This window comes from Thalassophryne amazonica, chromosome 11 (genome assembly GCF_902500255.1).
Source record: "Thalassophryne amazonica chromosome 11, fThaAma1.1, whole genome shotgun sequence".
Lineage (NCBI taxonomy): Eukaryota > Metazoa > Chordata > Actinopteri > Batrachoidiformes > Batrachoididae > Thalassophryne > Thalassophryne amazonica.
In genome coordinates, this window is record NC_047113.1 from 7569855 (window position 1) to 7589093 (window position 19239).

Sequence of the window (19239 nt, forward strand, 5' to 3'; positions counted from 1 at the left end):
GATTACAATTTGCACATCAACTGGCCTAAATAGAAATGGAGGAATATTTTGTGGACTGATGAGAGTAAAATTGTTCTTTTTGGGTCCAAGGGCCGCAGACAGTTTGTGAGACGACCCCCACTCTGAATTCAAGCCACAGTTCACAGTGAAGACAGTGAAGCATGGTGGTGCAAGCATCATGATATGGGCATGTTTCTCCTACTATGGTGTTGGGCCTATATATCGCATACCAGGTATCATGGATCAGTTTGGATATGTTGAAATGGGTGTTTCAACAAGACAATGACCCCAAGCACACTAGTAAACCAGCAAAATCTTGGTTCCAAACCAACAAAATTAATGCCTCGCAGATGTGAAGAAATCATGAAAAACTGGTTATACAACTAAATACTAGTTTAGTGATTCACATGATTGCTAAAAAAGCAGTGTGAACATAATAGTTTTGAGTTTGTAGCGTCAACAGCAGATGCTACTATTATTGTGAACACCCCCTTTTCTACTTTTTTTTACTAACAGCCCAATTTCATAGCCTTAAGAGTGTGCATATCATGAATGCTTGGTCTTGTTAGATTTGTGAGAATCTACTGAATCTAACAATAAGAAATATACTCAAAACCTTTTTAGTCACATAGCACTACTATTATTCTGAACACTACTGTATGTTGTTCAGGATGGAGTGCTTCTAACAGTTATAACTTATAAAACAATACTGCATCTTTGTACTGAGGATGCTGTTTGAATTATGAAATGTACAGAATACCATAGTTTTCAAAATATTATGCTACTATACACAAATCTAGGACACACACTTCACAAGTAACAATAAACATGTAGCCTATAATTATGCCACTTGGATTAGAAGTACAGTTCTCTCCCAAAGTACTGGAACAACAAGCACAAATGATTAATTATTTGCCTTCCACTGAGGACATTTTGGTTTGAGATAAAAATAAATTTGAAAAGAGAGAGTTTAGAATGTCAGTTTGAATTTCATGGTATTTGCATCCAGGTTTTTATTATTATTATTATGGAAATAAAACGTAGCACCTTCTGGATCAGAACAGCTCATTTCTGAGTGAGCAAAAATATTGAAATGTGACTGACAGCTAAAAGCTGACATTCTGGGTTATTTTCTCATACTCGTATTCCTCATTTTATCTCAAACCTAAATGTTTTCCATGTACAGCAAAAACAAAAGAATGAGAACTGTCATTCCAGTACTTGTGAAGGGGACTATAAATTTGGTCAGTTGCATTATTAGTCATTATTATCTATGAGATTTGGGGCAATAACAAGTTTCCCACATGGAAGAAGGTGCCGTAAAAACCCAGAGGAGCAGTTGAGTGAAGTTAGACTTCAGTCATATGTAAAATTGTTTTTGTTTGTTTGCAGTGGAAGGAAGTCATCATTGCTGGAGTTTCCACCAAAAACTAAATCTCATCATTCAGCAGAGTAGGCAGCCTCATCAGAGTCTGGATCCTGGGTGCTGTCCTCGCTGAGTGGTGAGCGACAGCTCACGTCTGCAACCCCAGACTCCTGGTCACTGCTGCTGGAGCAGTTGAGTTCAGATATTTGCTTCACGTCCTGTTGCATAATGATCAGGCTGCTGTCTGGCGTGTTTTTCTCACAGTGGCTACTGCTAAAATCTCTGGTGTAATCTTGTGGGATGCTGGCCACAGTGAACCCATCCCTGGAGTTTAGAGGCCGCACTGTTACATTCTTGGCTACCTTCATGGCAACATTCCAGCCCTGCTCCAATTCCAGCTTGGCTATTTTCTATGGAAAATATACTATGAGTTAGGAATAAACACAAATCCAAGTGTTTTTAAATCAGAAGGCATGAGAACATGAGCCCTGTCCTACCTGTTTGTGTGAGGCCAGCTGCTCCTCCAGCTGCTGTGTCTCTTCTTGTATGGTTCTCAGGTAATCCTCTACAGACTGCTTAGGATGCATCCCATGATCAAAACGGTTGTACAATGCTCTCCAAAATCTATACAAAGACAAGACATTTTCAAATCAGACACATCACTTCTCTTGTTTATTACTTTGCTATTTTTTATTCTTTTTTTTTTTTTTTGCCATAGTCTGTGTATATATGGGACAAAGCCTGCCTGACATCACCAATAGTTTTCCATAGAAAGCCGGTGTCACCGACCGAACGTTCTCCCCATAAAAACCGGTCCCCCTGCCTTCACTGTGTATGCATCATTTCAGAGCATCAGCAGCAATACACTGATTATTGCCTCATTTCTGATTAAAACCGCACTTCAGTCATCATCAATCTCAACGACAGATATCTGAAGCTTTTGTACAACAATCATTTCATGCCTTCACACATACCGGTAGTTCGAAGTTTGGTTGAAGTGTGCGCAAAGTGTGCATGAAGCTGGAATCGTATGCAAAACATAGAATCATAGCTGCTTCTAACACCTCATACACCTGTTGCTACAACTATTTGCGCACACCAGTGGCTGAAAGACAGTGTGCGTGCTGTGCGAACCCATCAAACCCTCTTGCGGCAGGTGTTTGCCAAATTCCAGCTGACACACACAAACATCTAACACTGCTCATTTGGCACTTAGAAAATGTGTGGCCATTTGCACTCTTGGCACAACAACAGTCTGCAGATGATCATTGTCATGCTGGCAGTGAAATTTGTCTAAGTTCCCCACGAGTGTGGCTTTGGTCTGTGCGCTGAACTGACAGGAGGTGTGGCCGCCGACAGAAGCAGCTGTGGAGAGCTGTCGATCTGGACATCCCAGCTGGACAACACGTACTGTGTTTGGACGGACATAGACTAACAACTGCCCACTGTGACGCACGTGTGTCTGTTTGCTGTCATCATGTGGACATAAATAAAAACATATTGTTGTGGCGATACATGCTATGGGCTGCAGCGAGAGCGAGCCCATTAATAGGCTGCTCCAAGGCTGAAAAGGAACATCAGATCAGAACACGCAGCAGGCGATCTGACTTTCACATCACCCACGTGAGCTCTGTTCCATATGACGCAGTGTCAGTTCTGGCGCACTGTCCACAAGACACGCGTCGGGCACGACATGCACGTAGGCCAGCTGGACACGCTCCAGCAGATGTGGACATGAGAAGAGCGAATTGCTTCTCATTCATGTCATTTCATGACTGTATGTCATGTATATCATGTGACCATGGGTCATCTACAGAGGAACAGATGGATCATATTTGTATTGCCCACTTAATAAGTAAGGATTAAATAACTCAAAGTTGTGCAATATACGGTTTGAATGCACTTCACGAAGTAAGTGTTTTAGACTCTGTGTCGTGCATTCAAACCGTATAATGCACGGCTTCAAGTTATTTAATCCACTTATACCATGGTCCCACACAGTGAGCTAACACACAAATATTATAGGTATTAAAGGCACTGCGCTGCGGTGGTTTGACTCATATTTATCTAATAGATTACAATTTGTTCATGTAAATGGGTAATCTTCTTCACAGACTAAGGTTAATTATGGAGTTCCACAAGGTTCTGTGCTAGGACCAATTTTATTCACTTTATACATGTTTCCCTTAGGCAGTATTATTAGACGGCATTGCTTAAATTTTCATTGTTACACAGATGATACACAGCTTTATCTATCCATGAAGCCAGAGGACACACACCAATTAGCTAAACTGCAGGATTGTCTTACAGACATAAAGACATGGATGACCTCTAATTTCCTGCTTTTAAACTCAGATAAAACTGAAGTTATTGTACTTGGCCCCACAAATCTTAGAAACATGGTGTCTAACCAGATCCTTACTCTGGATGGCATTACCCTGACCTCTAGTAATACTGTGAGAAATCTTGGAGTCATTTTTGATCAGGATATGTCATTCAATGCGCATATTAAAAAAATATGTAGGGCTGCTTTTTTCCATTTGTGCAATATCTCTAAAATTAGAAAGGTATTGTCTGAGTGATGCTGAAAAACTAATTCTTGCATTTATTTCCTCTAGGCTGGACTATTGTAATTCATTATTATCAGGTTGTCCTAAAAGTTCCCTGAAAAGCCTTCAGTTAATTCAAAATGCTGCAGCTAGAGTACTGACGGGGACTAGAAGGAGAGAGCATATCTCACCCATATTGGCCTCTCTTCATTGGCTTCCTGTTAATTCTAGAATAGAATTTAAAATTCTTCTTCTTACTTATAAGGTTTTGAATAATCAGGTCCCATCTTATCTTAGGGACCTCGTAGTACCATATCACCCCAATAGAGCGCTTCGATCTCAGACTGCAGAGTTACTTGTAGTTCCTAGGGTTTTTAAGAGTAGAGTGGGAGGCAGAGCCTTCAGCTTTCAGGCTCCTCTCCTGTGGAACCAGCTCACAATTCGGATCAGGGAGACAGACACCCTCTCTACTTTTAAGATTAGGCTTAAAACTTTCCTTTTTGCTAAAACTTATAGTTAGGGCTGGATCAGGTGACCCTGAACCATCCCTTAGTTATGCTGCTATAGACTTAGACTGCTGGGGGGTTCCCATGATGCACTGAGTGTTTCTTTCTCTTTTGCTCTGTATGCACCACTCTGCATTTAATCATTAGTGATTGATCTCTGCTCCCCTCCACAGCATGTCTTTTTCCTGGTTCTCTCCCTCAGCCCCAACCACTCCCAGCAGAAGACTGCCCCTCCCTGAGCCTGGTTCTGCTGGAGGTTTCTTCCTGTTAAAAGGGAGTTTTTCCTTCCCACTGTCGGCAAGTGCTTGCTCACAGGGGGTCGTTTTGACCGTTGGGTTTTTTACGTAATTATTATATGGCCTTGCCTTACAATATAAAGCGCCTTGGGGCAACTGTTTGTTGTGATTTGGCGCTATATAAATAAAATTGATTGATTGATTGATTATCCTTTATTGACCGAGTTTCATTCATGAAGTCAGTGGTGTGGGTACACATCTCTATGTGTGGGTGTGACTGTGAGTGGCACAGCGCGGGTCATTATAATCTCATTATTTTAAGGTGCAAATTAAAAAAAAAATCCCCAGTCTTGTCTAGACATTGTTCTAGCAGTGGAAAATATCAACTAGACATAAGTGAAGAGTTAATGGTCCGTGTCATTGGGCGACACAGGTACAGCAGGAGACATAAGAGGTCTGTTAGAAAAGTATCCGACCTTTTTATTTTTTTCAAAAATCATATGGATTTGAATCACGTGTGATTGCATCAGTCAAGCTTGAACCTTCATGCGCATGAGTGAGTTTTTTCACGCCTGTCGGTTGCGTCATTCGCCTGTGAGCAGGCTTTGTGTGAGCAGTGGTCCACCCCTCTTGTCGGATTTTTATTGCGAATAAATGTCTGAACGATTTGGAGCTTTGCTGCATCAATTTTTTCCAGAAACTGTGAGAGACCTCCAGCTGGACACCATTTGGAAAATTCAAATGGCTTTGAGGGACGATTTTATGGGGATTACACAGATTAAGGAGTGCTCCAGCCGGTTTAAAGACCACCCACAGCGGCTGAGAGCGCGCCACGTTCCGAGTGCCGATCAACAGGCTGACACCCCGCTGAAACAATCAGATCACTTCCAATGTGAAGGCTTTGTTGATCCGGGACGTCGTCTGACTTCCACAAAAATGGCAGGAGACGTGGACATCAGTACTTTTTCGGCACATTCCACTGTTACAGGAGTTGTTTTCATGGAAAGAAAAGCGGAGGATTGCGCCACCGTGCCGCTCATGGCGTGGCACAAAACCACCTCCGTGTGGTCTCACAGGACGGCTTTCAGATGGCTTTCAGACAGCTGTCGGTGGGTTTTCAGTCGTGTGACTAACAGAGAAATTGTGGATGAGCCTGGACATGCCAGAACACATCCTGTGAAGCTTCATCACGGCGTTGCTTTGCGCCATGCGGCTCCACCGCGACGCGTGGAATTCCTCCTCACGTCTGTCTCAGTGTGCCAAAAAAGTGCTGATGTCCACGTCTTCCGCAATTCCTGTGCTAGTCAGAGGACGTCCCGGATAAAACACAGCGTCCAGTTTGGAAATGAACGGCACATTCCACTGTTACAGGAGTTTTTGTCATGGAAAGAGGAGCGGAGGAATTCTGTGCGTCGTGGCGGTGCCGCATGGCGCAAAGTAACGCCGTGATGAAGCCTCACAGGTCATGTTCTGGCATGTCCAGCTCGTCCACAATTTCTCGGTTAGTCACACGACTGAAAACCCACCGACAGCCGTCTGAAAGCCATCTGAAAGCCATCTGAAAGCCGTCCTGTGAGACCAACACGGAGGTGGTTTTGTCCCGCACCATGAGCGGCACGGTGGCACAATCCTCCGCTTTTCTTTCCATGAAAAAAACTCCTGTAACAGTGGAATGTGCCAAAAAAGTACTGATGCCCACGTCTCCTGCCATTTTTGTGTAAGTCAGACGACGTCCCGGATCAACAAAGCCTTCACATTGGAAATGATCTGGTTGTTTCAGCCTGTCGACTGGCACTCGGAGCGTGGAGCGCTCTCAGCAGCTGTGGGCGGTCTTTAAACCGGCTGGAGCACTCCTTAATCTGTGTAATCCCCATAAAATCGTCCCTCAAAGCCATTTGAATTTTCCAAATGGTGTCCAGCTGGAGGTCTCTCACAGTTTCTGGAAAAAATTGATGCAGCAAAGCTCCAAATCGTTCAGACATTTATTCGCAATAAAAATCCGACAAGAGGGGTGGACCACTGCTCACACAAAGCCTGCTCACAGGCGAATGACACAACCGACAGGCGTGAAAAAACTCACTCATGCGCACGAAGGTTCAAGCTTGACTGATGCAATCACACGTGATTCAAATCCATATGGTTTTTGAAAAAAATAAAAAGGTTGGATACTTTTCTAACAGACCTCGTACAGCTGTTTATCATCCAAATATCACGGACAAAGTGACAAGAAGAACCAAAGCCACTTACTTATGAAAGGAAATATTGTCTCAATTGTTCCTCCATTTGTGGCATGCGCAGCTTTCTGGCATATTCCACCTGTTTCTTGAACGTCTATGCACGCAAATCACTAACTTGCCCGGAATTAAAATGGCGACCACGCCTCCTTACTGACAGTATTTATTTAATGGTTTTCATTATGCTATTCTTATTTTGAAAGTTCAATAAGTGGACTGATATGTTAAACATGGTACAAATGCCATGTGAAAGACTAAAGTAACAATTTTATGATTACTGAACAAAGTAGTAGACTATTTTTTTTTTGTTTTGTATATTGTTCTGCCACTTTTAATTACAAATTTAAATTTAATTAAAAATTTAGCAGGTGAACACTGGGTGTGTTTAACAATACACTCAACAAAAATATAAACGCAACACTTTTGGTTTTGCTCCCATTTTGTATGAGATGAACTCAAAGATCTAAAACTTTTTCCACATACACAATATCACCATTTCCCTCAAATATTGTTCACAAACCAGTCTAAATCTGTGATAGTGAGCACTTCTCCTTTGCTGAGATAATCCATCCCACCTCACAGGTGTGCCATACCAAGATGCTGATTAGACACCATGATTAGTGCACAGGTGTGCCTTAGACTGCCCACAATAAAAGGCCACTCTGAAAGGTGCAGTTTTGTTTTATTGGGGGGGGATACCAGTCAGTATCTGGTGTGACCACCATTTGCCTCATGCAGTGCAACACATCTCCTTCACATAGAGTTGATCAGGTTGTCAATTGTGGCCTGTGGAATGTTGGTCCACTCCTCTTCAATGGCTGTGCGAAGTTGCTGCGAAGATCTTTGAGTTCATCTCATACAACATGGGAGCAAAACCAAAAGTGTTGCGTTTATATTTTTGTTGAGTGTATATTGTGGTGCTCTTAATTCATAATGTGAAGTAAAAGAAACAGTTTTATTTTTGCTTAATAAACTGTACTATGTGGTCAAGACTATTTCTATTTAGTTTCTTTTGTCTGTATTAGCATATCTGATATTGAAGTAATCCAGAAGTATTTGAAAGCAATCAAATTACATTACTTTAATATTATGGTACTTGGATTACGTTACTGACTACATTTTTCAACAGGTAACTAGTAACTGTATCGGAATACATTTTTAAAGTAACCCTCCCAACCCTGTCAGTTGGTGACACCGGAACAGCAGACATGAAGCCTATATTTGGGTGTCGGCTGCAGTGCCAACTTTGGCTAGGTCATAACAAACCCATAAACGGACAGAATGGGTGGCTCCACTGAGTAACTATAAACCACAGAACATGCCCCTATCTTTGAGCCAGTTGGAGCCAGTTTCAAGTGGCCAGTCAAGGAACTGCAACTTTTTCTTCTTACGGGTGGGCTAGACCTGTTCAAAATGTCAAATGTTACAAATGTTACAAAATCTTTTGGGCGACATGTTGTTCTTGTTCCACTAATAAAATAAAAGATCTGTGCAAACTTTTGTTGTAATTGGACATTGTTGAGGGGTCCCCCACAAAGCAACAATTTTCCCCAAACAAGCAATGTGGTAATCCAGTAATTCCAGTTATGTTCTCCTCTGGGTGACCAATCTACCACCACTTTTAGCAATTAGAAGCCATCACATGTACCTGTAAAAGAAAAATAATGTCATCAGAGTCTTCTCCCATTAGGGTGATGTTGCCTTACCAGCGGAGGAAGAAGAAAATGTGTCACTCTGGGGGAGCTCTAAATCTTATATGATTGAGTTCAAATGTGGCCCGAAGTCTCTCACAACTTTTATTTTTTCACTATATAACATGAACAGCCCTATGGTGGGCCTCATCTGAAACCATCAAAGTTTATCGCTTGGTTTTAACATAAGAAATAATTTTTGTACTACAAAATCACAATGCGTTAAAACAGTCGAGGTGACTGTAGCTCAGTTGATAGTGGAGGCTGTCGAAACACCAAATCTTGAAAAGAAAGCCGTGGGGCAACTGCCTGCCAACAATGGGCCTACAAAACACCTGGGGAAGAGAGAAAGACCAATAATAAGAAATAACCTACTTAAAACAGTAGGGGGCAGTAGATGGTCGGAGGACCCCTTGAGTCTGGGTGTGGTCCGGCCTGTACAGAGGGTTGATGAAGTCCAAACGGTTCTGCCATAAATAACTCCAAAATGAGTGTGTCCTCTCATGCACTCTGTTTGCAAGTGAAGGCAATGAAAGAAAAGGCATTGTTAGTGTGGTCATTAAAGCATAAAACAAATGGATTTTTATTCCCGTCATCATATCTGATAAAAGCATTTTACATACTCCTTCAGTCATAAAAAAGGTTACCATGGTGGAGATCACAAAAGACCACGTGTGGCAATTGGAGGCACTGCTTCTCACCCAAGCTCAACTCTATCTCGCTGGTTGTTGCCAATGAAGTTGCCGTATTGGCAGGAGTAGATGTGGCTGTGAATGATGATGAGGAATCTCTCGCTGAACTCAAAGGCACAAGGGAACTGCTCCATCAGTTGCCACATGCATTCCAGGAACTGATCTATGATGGGCGACACCTCTTTAGGGTCTCCATCCAAGTGGTTGCATCTAGAAAACAGGTGAGTTCAATGAGATTTAAAAAAAAAAAACAAATCACAGATGTCTTTCTAATATTCCAAAGTCAGATTTAAACCTGTGAGCGAACTTGTGTCCAAATGAGACCCAATCTTTCTCGATGAGAACCTAAATGCAGAAGAAGGTTTTCACACATCATTTTCACTCATCTTTTAACATGACAGTGGTGCTCATATGTTTCAAAGTCCACCATAACTCATTACCCTTCATAAATGTTCCTCTAAAGTCACCAAAAAAGGCAGGATTTTCTATTATACATACGTACATATCAATCAATTTTTATGTGGCCCTTATCAGATCGCAGAAGACTTGGGCAAAAAAAAATTCCAAAGTACTAAAGATGGAACAATCATGGAACAGGACGTTCTCCAGTGCCAGGCTTCTTGGCTCAATCTCCAAAGAATGGGCACCATTAATGTTGGCAAGACCTCAAAGGCCGTGAAATACCTGAGGGCAGAGAAAGCTCCAGTAATGGGTGACACTGGAGCTGAACTACTTCAAGCGAGTGGGGATGCTGTTTTCCTGGCATTGCAAACAATCTTTGTTTCAAGCTGGCAAACAGGTATCATTCCTATGGACTGGAAGACAGGATTTGGTGCCCACTACTTAAAGAAAAGGGTGATTGCTTGGATTCAAACAATGGCAAAGGTCTTACACTGCTCTCTGTGTCAAGAAGGTGCTTGCAAAGATTATTCTTAAAAGGATTCAGTACCAGTTAATTGCAACTCAGTGACCGGCTCAGTTTGGCTTCACACTCAAGAAGACAACAACCAACCGCAACCTAGCTCTGTGTGCACTAATTCAATGCATGCATGAACATCAGCACTGCTTCTTTGCAGTCCATTTTGATTTTCAGAAAGCACTGGATTCCGTCCACTGGACTGCTGTCTGGAGCATTCTGAGAATTTGCATGATCCCCAAGATGTTGTTGGACATTATATCCAGCGTCCAGACAAGTACTATGAGTGCTGTGTGGTGTGGGGGCAAAACCTCTGACTTGTCCATTGTGAATGCTAATGTTCATCAGGGATGTGTTCCGGCTCCTGCACTGTTCAATGTTTTTGCATGGGCTGGGTGTTGGGTACAGTGGTGGAAACCAGCAACTTGAGAACCTTTGTTAGCAAGGAAAGATTTACTGACTTGGACTTCACAGACTTACTGACTTGGGCTGAGACAAGAAATCAGAGTGACTAGGTTTATGACTGCCCTGGATCAAGACGAAGATCCAGACTTTCAATGACTTTCTGGAGTCAGTCATCAGAGGTGTACATGTGTGCAGTGAAAATGTTGAATTTGTAGAGGCATCCACTTACAGCAGCAGTGACATTCTTGTCTCTGGGTCCTCAGCCTTTGAGATTGAGAGATGAGCTAACTATCGCTGGATAAATGTATTTGGCAATGCAAATACCCTTGCAGGAGAATGAAGGTCCAAGTCTTCAGGGATGAGTTGCTTCCTGTCTTACTGTGTGGTTAAGAGACTCACTAGCCAGCACCAAAAGTGACAACGAGATGTCTTTGGTGCTAGGTGTCTTTGGAGGATCCGTGGGTACCTTTAGATTGGCTTTGTGTCAAACAAAGGATTACTTATGGAGACTCTCATGAGGAGTATCATCAGGGATACTCATCGTGAGGGAAGATACGATATTTTGGTCATGTGATGCATTTCTTCTGGCATAATCCATGCATTAGTGTTGAGGATCGCAGAAGTTGCAGAAGGCCAAGAGGATGCCCACATTTCACTGGCTGCAAAAGATTTTTACGTTTGGGAAGTGGGGATGGGCTGGTTGTCTGCCTGAACGATTCCCATCCAAGACCTAAGACGGTTCCATAGTGTGGTGGACATGGTGACATGTAGCATTAGTGTGTGCTTACTGATCTGCCTAAACAACACAAACTTACTACTGATACAATTTGCTGCAGTCAGAATCAAATTAATGCATCAGTGCAGTATGACAGTGAATATTTTCTTGTATGTAATAACAGAAAATGTCACCATCTACCATGAATCCTTTGAGGGTCCTGTAGTATGGATCCAGCAACACACAGGCCAGTGAGCACACCTGAGCAGTACGATCCCAACCATCTGAACAGTGAACCAGAACACTGACACCTTCCTCGGCAACAGCCTGGACATACACAGTAAAAACTCAAACAGTTGCTCCATGCATAGCTGAGATTCAACTCAACTGAATATTCAACTAAATCAATTTGAGGATGTTTATAGACCTGCAGCCTCTTAAGTTCTCAAAGTTGATGGCTGTATCAAAATGAGAGCAAGTTCAGCTCGGTCACTGCTAAATGACAGTTTAAAATGGAAGTCTCCTGCAGTCACTTTACAGTCTACAAACACGGCTCAGTAATAGAAGCTGATAGATAAGTGTTTGTTAGTCCTTAAAAAACAGTCATTAACTGTAGATACAGTCCTAGGCAGAATGACTGGCACCCCTGTATTTTAAGTACATAATTTAAAATATGATAAAATGTCAGTGCACAAATTTTTCATTATCTCAGTATTTAACAAAATGTCCAAAATTATTGAACAATGAGAAAAACGCATCCATGTCTAATCTTAACAGAATTATTTGCACAGTTTTGCAACCATTTTTAATACAAGTTAGGAGATGGATACATACACTTTTCTAAGTCACTAAATATGTCTTGGATTTCATGTCACATCAGTCAGTTCTCAAAAACTGAGTGCCTGTGCAAGAAAGAGACTTGTGAGGGAAGCTACTAAGACCCCCTTGACATATCTGCAGAAGGTATAGGCTTCTGTGAACACAATGACCGAAAGTGGACAAATTGCATCACCAGTTATACAGCTTCACAGTGGAGTGGAACAGAGAAGAACTTTAATACAAGAAATCAACCAAATCTAGGCTTGAGTCTCATATGTGCCTTCTGGCAAACTGTAACTGAACTTTCATATCAAGTCACCAATCTTCATGGGTGATTCTTTAACTACGGGCACTATTGGCCTTGTAAATGTAATTTCCACCACGCCATTGCCTTACAATATAAAGCGCCTTGGGGCAACTGTTTGTTGTGATTTGGCGCTATATACATGTGCTCTGATGTCACTGTTTATCTCCATAGAAACTACCCAAACAATCTTTCATACAAACTGTTTAGGGACATTACAGTGTTGTGGTGGAAATTACGGCAATAGTGTGGGACAACTACATCTTGTTTAAAAAAAATCACAACAGTTGTATGACACTGAATACCCCAATTATGTTTTGATTATTTTACTGATATTTTATTGAGAGATATTTTAAAACATTAGAAAAAACGTTTCTTTACCATTCATTTTTATCATTGAAGATCAAAAGTCTGGGTGTGGGACAAGCACAAAATGGCAATATTTGCATATAATGATGCTGAAAAAAGGTGAAAAAGTCATCATACACTACTAGAACAAATTTCTTAACACACTTTCATTGTAAAGATAACTATAAAAGTGTGAAATTTCCCCTTTTTTCTGTTTTTCATACAATATGATCAAAGGACATAATAAGTGCCCGTAGTCTAAGAATCACCCTCATAGGCGTTGTGCAAAGCTTTAAATTCATACATGTTTTCAGACCTCTTCAGACACACACACACACACACACACACACACACACACACACACACACACACACACACACACACCGAATTTCTTTTTCATCTGAGATCTCTGGCAATGTCATCACAAACTTCAATGTGCGTGTTGCAGCTGTAATCCAAAGAGGAGCGTGGATTGAACATGTCATCAATTACTGAACTGTACGGAAAACAAGAGACAAAGTGGGAAACCTTTGGTATCAAATGTTAATTTGATGCTTCTGTTCCAAGTTTGTAATTAAAATTTTCGAATAAGTTCTCATTTCAAAACCTTGTGTACGATCAAAAAGTGGTAACATTTTATTGGCCCACCCTGTGTGTGTGTGTGTGTGTGTGTGTGTATATATATATATTCAGTAGTGTTCAGAATAATAGTAGTACTATGTGACTAAAAAGATTAATCCAGGTTTTGAGTATATTTCTTATTGTTACATGGGAAACAAGGTACCAGTAGATTCAGTAGATTCTCACAAATCCAACAAGACCAAGCATTCATGATATGCACACTCTTAAGGCTATGAAATTGGGCTATTAGTAAAAAAAAGTAGAAAAGGGGGTGTTCACAATAACAGTAGTGTGGCATTCAGTCAGTGAGTTCGTCAATTTTGTGGAACAAACAGGTGTGAATCAGGTGTCCCCTATTTAAGGATGAAGCCAGCACCTGTTGAACATGCTTTTCTCTTTGAAAGCCTGAGGAAAATGGGATGTTCAAGACATTGTTCAGAAGAACAGCATAGTTTGATTAAAAAGTTGATTGGAGAGAGGAAAACGTATATGCAGGTGCAAAAAATTATAGGCTGTTCATCTACAATGATCTCCAACACTTTAAAATGGACAAAAAAAAACAGACGAGTGGAAGAAAACAGAAAACAACCTTTAAAATGGATAGAAGAATAACCAGAATGGCAAAGGCTCACCCACTGATCAGCTCCAGGATGATCAAAGATAGTCTGGAGTTACCTGTAAGTGCTGTGACAGTTAGAAGACGCCTGTGTGAAGCGAATTTATTTGCAAGAATCCCCCGCAAAGTCCCTCTGTTAAATAAAAGACATGTGCAGAAGAGGTTACAATTTGCCAAAGAACACATCAACTGGCCTAAAGAGAAATGGAGGAATATTTTGTGGACTGATGAGGGCCGCAGACAGTTTGTGAGACGACCCCCAAACTCTGAATTCAAGCCACAGTTCACAGTGAAGACAGTGAAGCATGGTGATGCAAGCATCATGATATGGCCATGTTTCTCCTACTATGGTGTTGGGCCTATATATCGCATACCAGTTATCATGGATCAGTTTGGATATGTCAAAATACTTGAAGAGGTCATGTTGCCTTATGCTGAAGAGGACATGCCCTTGAAATGGGTGTTTCAACAAGACAGTGACCCCAAGCACACTAGTAACCGAGCAAATTCTTGGTTCCAAACCAACAAAATGAATGCCTCACAGATGTGAAGAAATCATGAAAAACTGTGGTTATACAACTAAATACTAGTTTAGTGATTCACAGGATTTGTTGTGGCTGGGGTGCCTGGCGTGCCTGGCTGGCTTTTGTTTGTCTTCTGTTTTCTGTCTTCTGTTTTTCCTTCCAGGTGGCATGCGTTCAGGACTGAGTGGCTGTGTGGCTGAGTTGTCAGGACCTCACCCTGATCACCTGAGGCTGGTCATGTGCAGCTCGTCAGGACTCACAGCTGTGGTGCATCTATATGGATTGGGGCATGGTTGCATTTAAGTCTGGAGTACACAGTGTGTATTTGCCAGAGACTCGACCTTGTGACCAGACGGGTGAGATCATCGTCTAGAGAGCTATCTCATCATCATGGATGCAGAGACCGTACCAGGTTTGATGCCATGGTCTGTGAAAGAGGAGGGGGTGAGGTCTCACGCTCGTCAGCACACTTCCTGAGGTACTTTAGGTTTTGTGACTAACATGAGTACAGTCAGTAGATGTGGTGTCCCTCACACCTTATTATATTGAGCTGTTATGTTAGTCGTTTAATCAGCTTCCACTGCAGTGGAGAATTGAACTGGGTGTTCCATGCCTGCAGGGTGGGAAGCTGATTGGTAATTAAGCCAGGAAGTGTTTGCTGTTTATGTACACCTTTGAGTGGTCTCTCTGTGTGTGGAGTGGTGGACTCACATGATGGTTTCTTCTTTCACAGACTCGGTTGGTCGCGGCCACCTGGGGGGTGTCGGCGGGGTCCTTGGGTCCGAACTGTTCTGGCTCCGGACCGTTTGTGCTGCTGGGAGAGCACCGTTATTCCACCTCGCCAGACCGCGCACTCATTTGTTATTATTTAGCAGTCACTGTTATGTTATTAAATTCTGTTATCCTTTGTACTGTGCTCTGCTTATTTTATACTGGGTCCTACTTCAAATGCTGGTCGGTTCTCCGCCCGCGTCCGACACATAACAGGATTGCTAAAAAAGCAGTTTGAACATAATAGTTTTGAGTTTGTAGCATCAACAGCAGATGTTACTATTATTGTGAACACCCCCTTTTCTACTTTTTTTTACTAATAGCCCAGTTTCATAGCCTTAAGAGTGTGCATATCATGAATACTTGGTCTTGTTAGATTTGTGAGAACACTACTGTATACACACACACACACATATATACAGCATTAAGACATCACTGGCGATACACACCCACACACACACACACACACACAAAACTCTATGTACACCTGTAAAGTCATATTGTGTATTGTGGTGGAGCAGACAGCAGGATTAACATCCAGGCTGACCTTGGTGATGAAGATGCCTGCATCCAAAATGGCTTTGATGTGCTTCAGCCATCCTGAGCTCTCTAGACCCTCGAGGAAGTCAGACATGGAGGGAGATCGCAGCTCACACACTGTAAACACAACACAGGTGTCTCATAGGCAGGAAACACAGAGGAGAGCTGAGCACTAAACTTTATTAAAGCCTAAAGCGGTAGATAGGCAGGACTGCTGTCTTAGCATACAATCAGGTGGGTCCATTTTCTGGTCAGTCAATAATCTCCAAAAATGTTTTTTGTAAGGTTTACAACTCAGAAGGTTGTGGAATCACTTCCCACCTGTGGCCTTTCTGTATGGAGTTTACATGTTCTCCCAGTGTTCACTTGGGTTCCTCCTGGTGCTCCGACTTCCTCCCACTTGCAAAGACACATAGGGTAGGTGAATGTGTGCAGGTGTGAGTGTGTTTGTCTGTCTACATGTGGCCCTGCGACAGACTGGCATCCTGTCCAGGGTGTATCCCTCCTCTCACTCTATGAGTGCTGGGATAGGCTCCATCCCCCTGTGACCCTTAACTGGAATAAGCGATATAGAAAATGAATGCATGAATGAATGGATGTTTACAAGTCAGTATCTGTTTCATTTGCACATTTTTTCATAATTCATTTTGAAAGTCAGTCAGGGGACATAAACTGTAGATTAGTCTGATCAAATGTGAATTGTTGGACCAGTTAACTCCACCCATTACAATAAAAAAGCCAACATAGGTGAGATGTATACATTCTGAACCCACGTTTGTCATCTATCGCATTTGTGTTTTTTTATTTTTAAATAAGCACGGCATCATGTTTTCAAATTGTAACTGACCATTCGGGTGTGCAGTTCTTGTAATTAAAAAGCTGGTTGGGTTAATAAAGCTTCAGAATGGAAAGGAAACTGCACCTGTGCCATTATAAAAGCTATTTAAAACAAGAAAACCACTGGTTCAGTGGATCATCTGGCAAGTGGCATTCAAGGATTTATCCTCATATTCATAAAGAACTGAGATAGGAGATGCATTTTCAATGTTTAATGCTGCAATTAGTCTTAGTTAATTCGTATGTTCATTCATTCCCCGCATCGGCGTGGAGCAGTGGGCACAGCTGCTTTTTGCCAAATGTCAGCAAAAAATGTAAACGTGTTTAATTTTTTGTGCCCATTTCAAGAACCCCTTTGCGTCCTTCAGCATATTCCCACGTAGGGCTGCATAAGCTCGGCGCAGTCGGTACGCCGCATTACGCAACTCTATGTTGGCCTGGTGTGAAAAAGGGCTTTATGCGTAGGTTATGAATGTTTAAAAAAAATAAAACCATTAATATTGGATGGACATAGAATTTGCCCGCGTGTTCAAAAGTTACATACAGTAGCTTTAATTGATTGAGCAGCGCAGAGCTGAGCTCCGTCAAGCACTTTAGCACTGAAAGACAAAGTGTAAATGTAAACTTCCTTTGTTCACTGAACATTTATGAATTAGATCACATCTCTTGTCATTCACCAAGTGGTTAGTGCGCTTAGTTTCTGTTTGGAAGGTTTTTGGTTCAAACCCCACGCATGCCACATTTCTCCATGTAATGTGGAGTTGCATCAAGACTTGTGCCAATTCAACATGCAGATCCACCTCGGATTTGCTGTGGTGACCCAAAGTGCAAAACAAGGGAACAGCCGAAGGGACTTGCTTTTTTTGTCATTCACGTTGAATGAATTTACTGTGCAGCGTATTAAGTGTTTCTTGGGACTCCACCTGCCCTGTTCTGAGTCCTTTTTATGAGAAAAAATTTGGCTTCCTTTGATTATCTTTGTATAATTCGCAGGCTGGGCGAGTGTCTTATACGTTACTGTTGGTGCATTATTTATGCTACTGTATTTTCCAGATTATAAACTGCATCGAAGTATAAGTTGCACCTGTCAAAACACAGAAAAAACATATATAAGTCACACCTTTTTCTGTGTCATGAGCTCTTTAATTTGAGATTTTTGCGCATTGTTGCAGAGTATTTTTATTACTGGCATTTATTCTTATATTACTGGAGTTTATTTTGTTTAGTGCTTTGATTCTTGGGAAAGTTCTACATAAATAGTTACTATAATTACTATTATTAATAACAAACTTGTGAATTTTCGGTATATAAGTCGCACCGGAGTAGAACTTGGAGGGCCTCTCAAACTAGTAAAAAGCCACGACTTGTACTTTGGAAAATAAGGTAATTCACATTTCTTGTGGACATGCTCAGGACTTACACACACATGGCAGTTAGCATGTTTACCAGTGCTTGAACATAATTACCTGAAGTTAGAAGCGTTTTCTGAATAAGAGCATATCAAATCAAATCAAATCAACTTTATTTATATAGCACCAAATCACAACAAACAGCTGCCCCAAGGCGCTTTATAATGTAAGGCAAGGCCATACAATAATTACGGAAAAAACCCAACGGTCAAAACGACCCCCTGTGAGCAAGCACCTGGCGACAGTGGGAAGGAAAAACTCCCTTTAAACAGGAAGAAACCTACAGCAGAACCAGGCTCAGGGAGGGGCAGTCTTCTGCTGGGACTGCCCCTCCCTGAGCATATGGCGTAAAACGTGTGACATCCCAATGCAGAGCTGTAATATATCTGCTGTGGCGACTCTGAACAACCACGACAGCCGAAACAAGGTGCGTTTGCAAGACGTTTTGTTGCATAAATGCTGATGTAGTGAATCCTTTCTGCCACAGGAACAAAAGCACGACTTTGAATCGAACAAACAAATAAATAAACAGTGTGCAATATAATTTCAGGAAAACATGATTACCTTCCAACATTTTTTGTTGGCTGTTCCTCATAACGTGGATGTTCTCTATACCGATGAACTGAAATTTAATGTTGGAGTAGTTGTCCTCATTTTCATAGCCTTTTCCTGCAGCACGGTTTGCGATTGCATTGAGCTAGAAAAGCATTGGCAGAAAAGAAATTCTGTCAGTCACAGACTCATGACCAAGGATCAGCTTGCACATAGCAAAAATTTTCTCAAGGCTTTTTTTCTTTTCTTTTTTGCTGTGATACAATGCAGCTGCTGTTTAACATAGAACCCACCTGAACATACAGCATAATACTGTGATATTTGTGTTTCTGCACACAGAGCTCACCTTAGGCCTGGTGTCCACCACATACATGAAGTCACTGCGGGGATTGGACCTCATAATGGCCTCCAGCATCTGTTCATCCTCCAGGCAGCGAGCGCTGAAACCTGAAAGAGGCTGACTGCTCCGACAGATAGCAGCCTAGAAGAAGGGTGAAGAAGCTGGGCTTCAAAAAGGAGTGTGTTCCTGTCTGACCACTAATTAAACTGAATATCACAGGGACTACTTGAAGTGAAGACAAAGTAATG

The 19239-nt window shown here is 41.8% G+C and overlaps 1 protein-coding gene across 1 annotated transcript in view; it reads right to left on the reverse strand.

Moving 5' to 3' along the window:
* Positions 1–1016: 1016 nt before the first annotated feature.
* mtmr7a (myotubularin related protein 7a) overlaps positions 1017–19239 on the reverse strand; it is a 34986-nt gene continuing 16763 nt past the window's right edge. Inside the window, exons 6-14 of the mRNA XM_034181903.1 lie at positions 18998–19132; positions 18664–18796; positions 15861–15970; positions 11512–11637; positions 9570–9619; positions 9284–9484; positions 8958–9092; positions 1864–1990; positions 1017–1776 (exon numbers count right to left, since the gene is read on the reverse strand). Of these exons, the coding sequence (XP_034037794.1) occupies positions 1441–1776; positions 1864–1990; positions 8958–9092; positions 9284–9484; positions 9570–9619; positions 11512–11637; positions 15861–15970; positions 18664–18796; positions 18998–19132 (1353 nt within the window). The 3' untranslated portion in view covers positions 1017–1440. The remainder of the gene's footprint in view (positions 1777–1863; positions 1991–8957; positions 9093–9283; positions 9485–9569; positions 9620–11511; positions 11638–15860; positions 15971–18663; positions 18797–18997; positions 19133–19239) is intronic.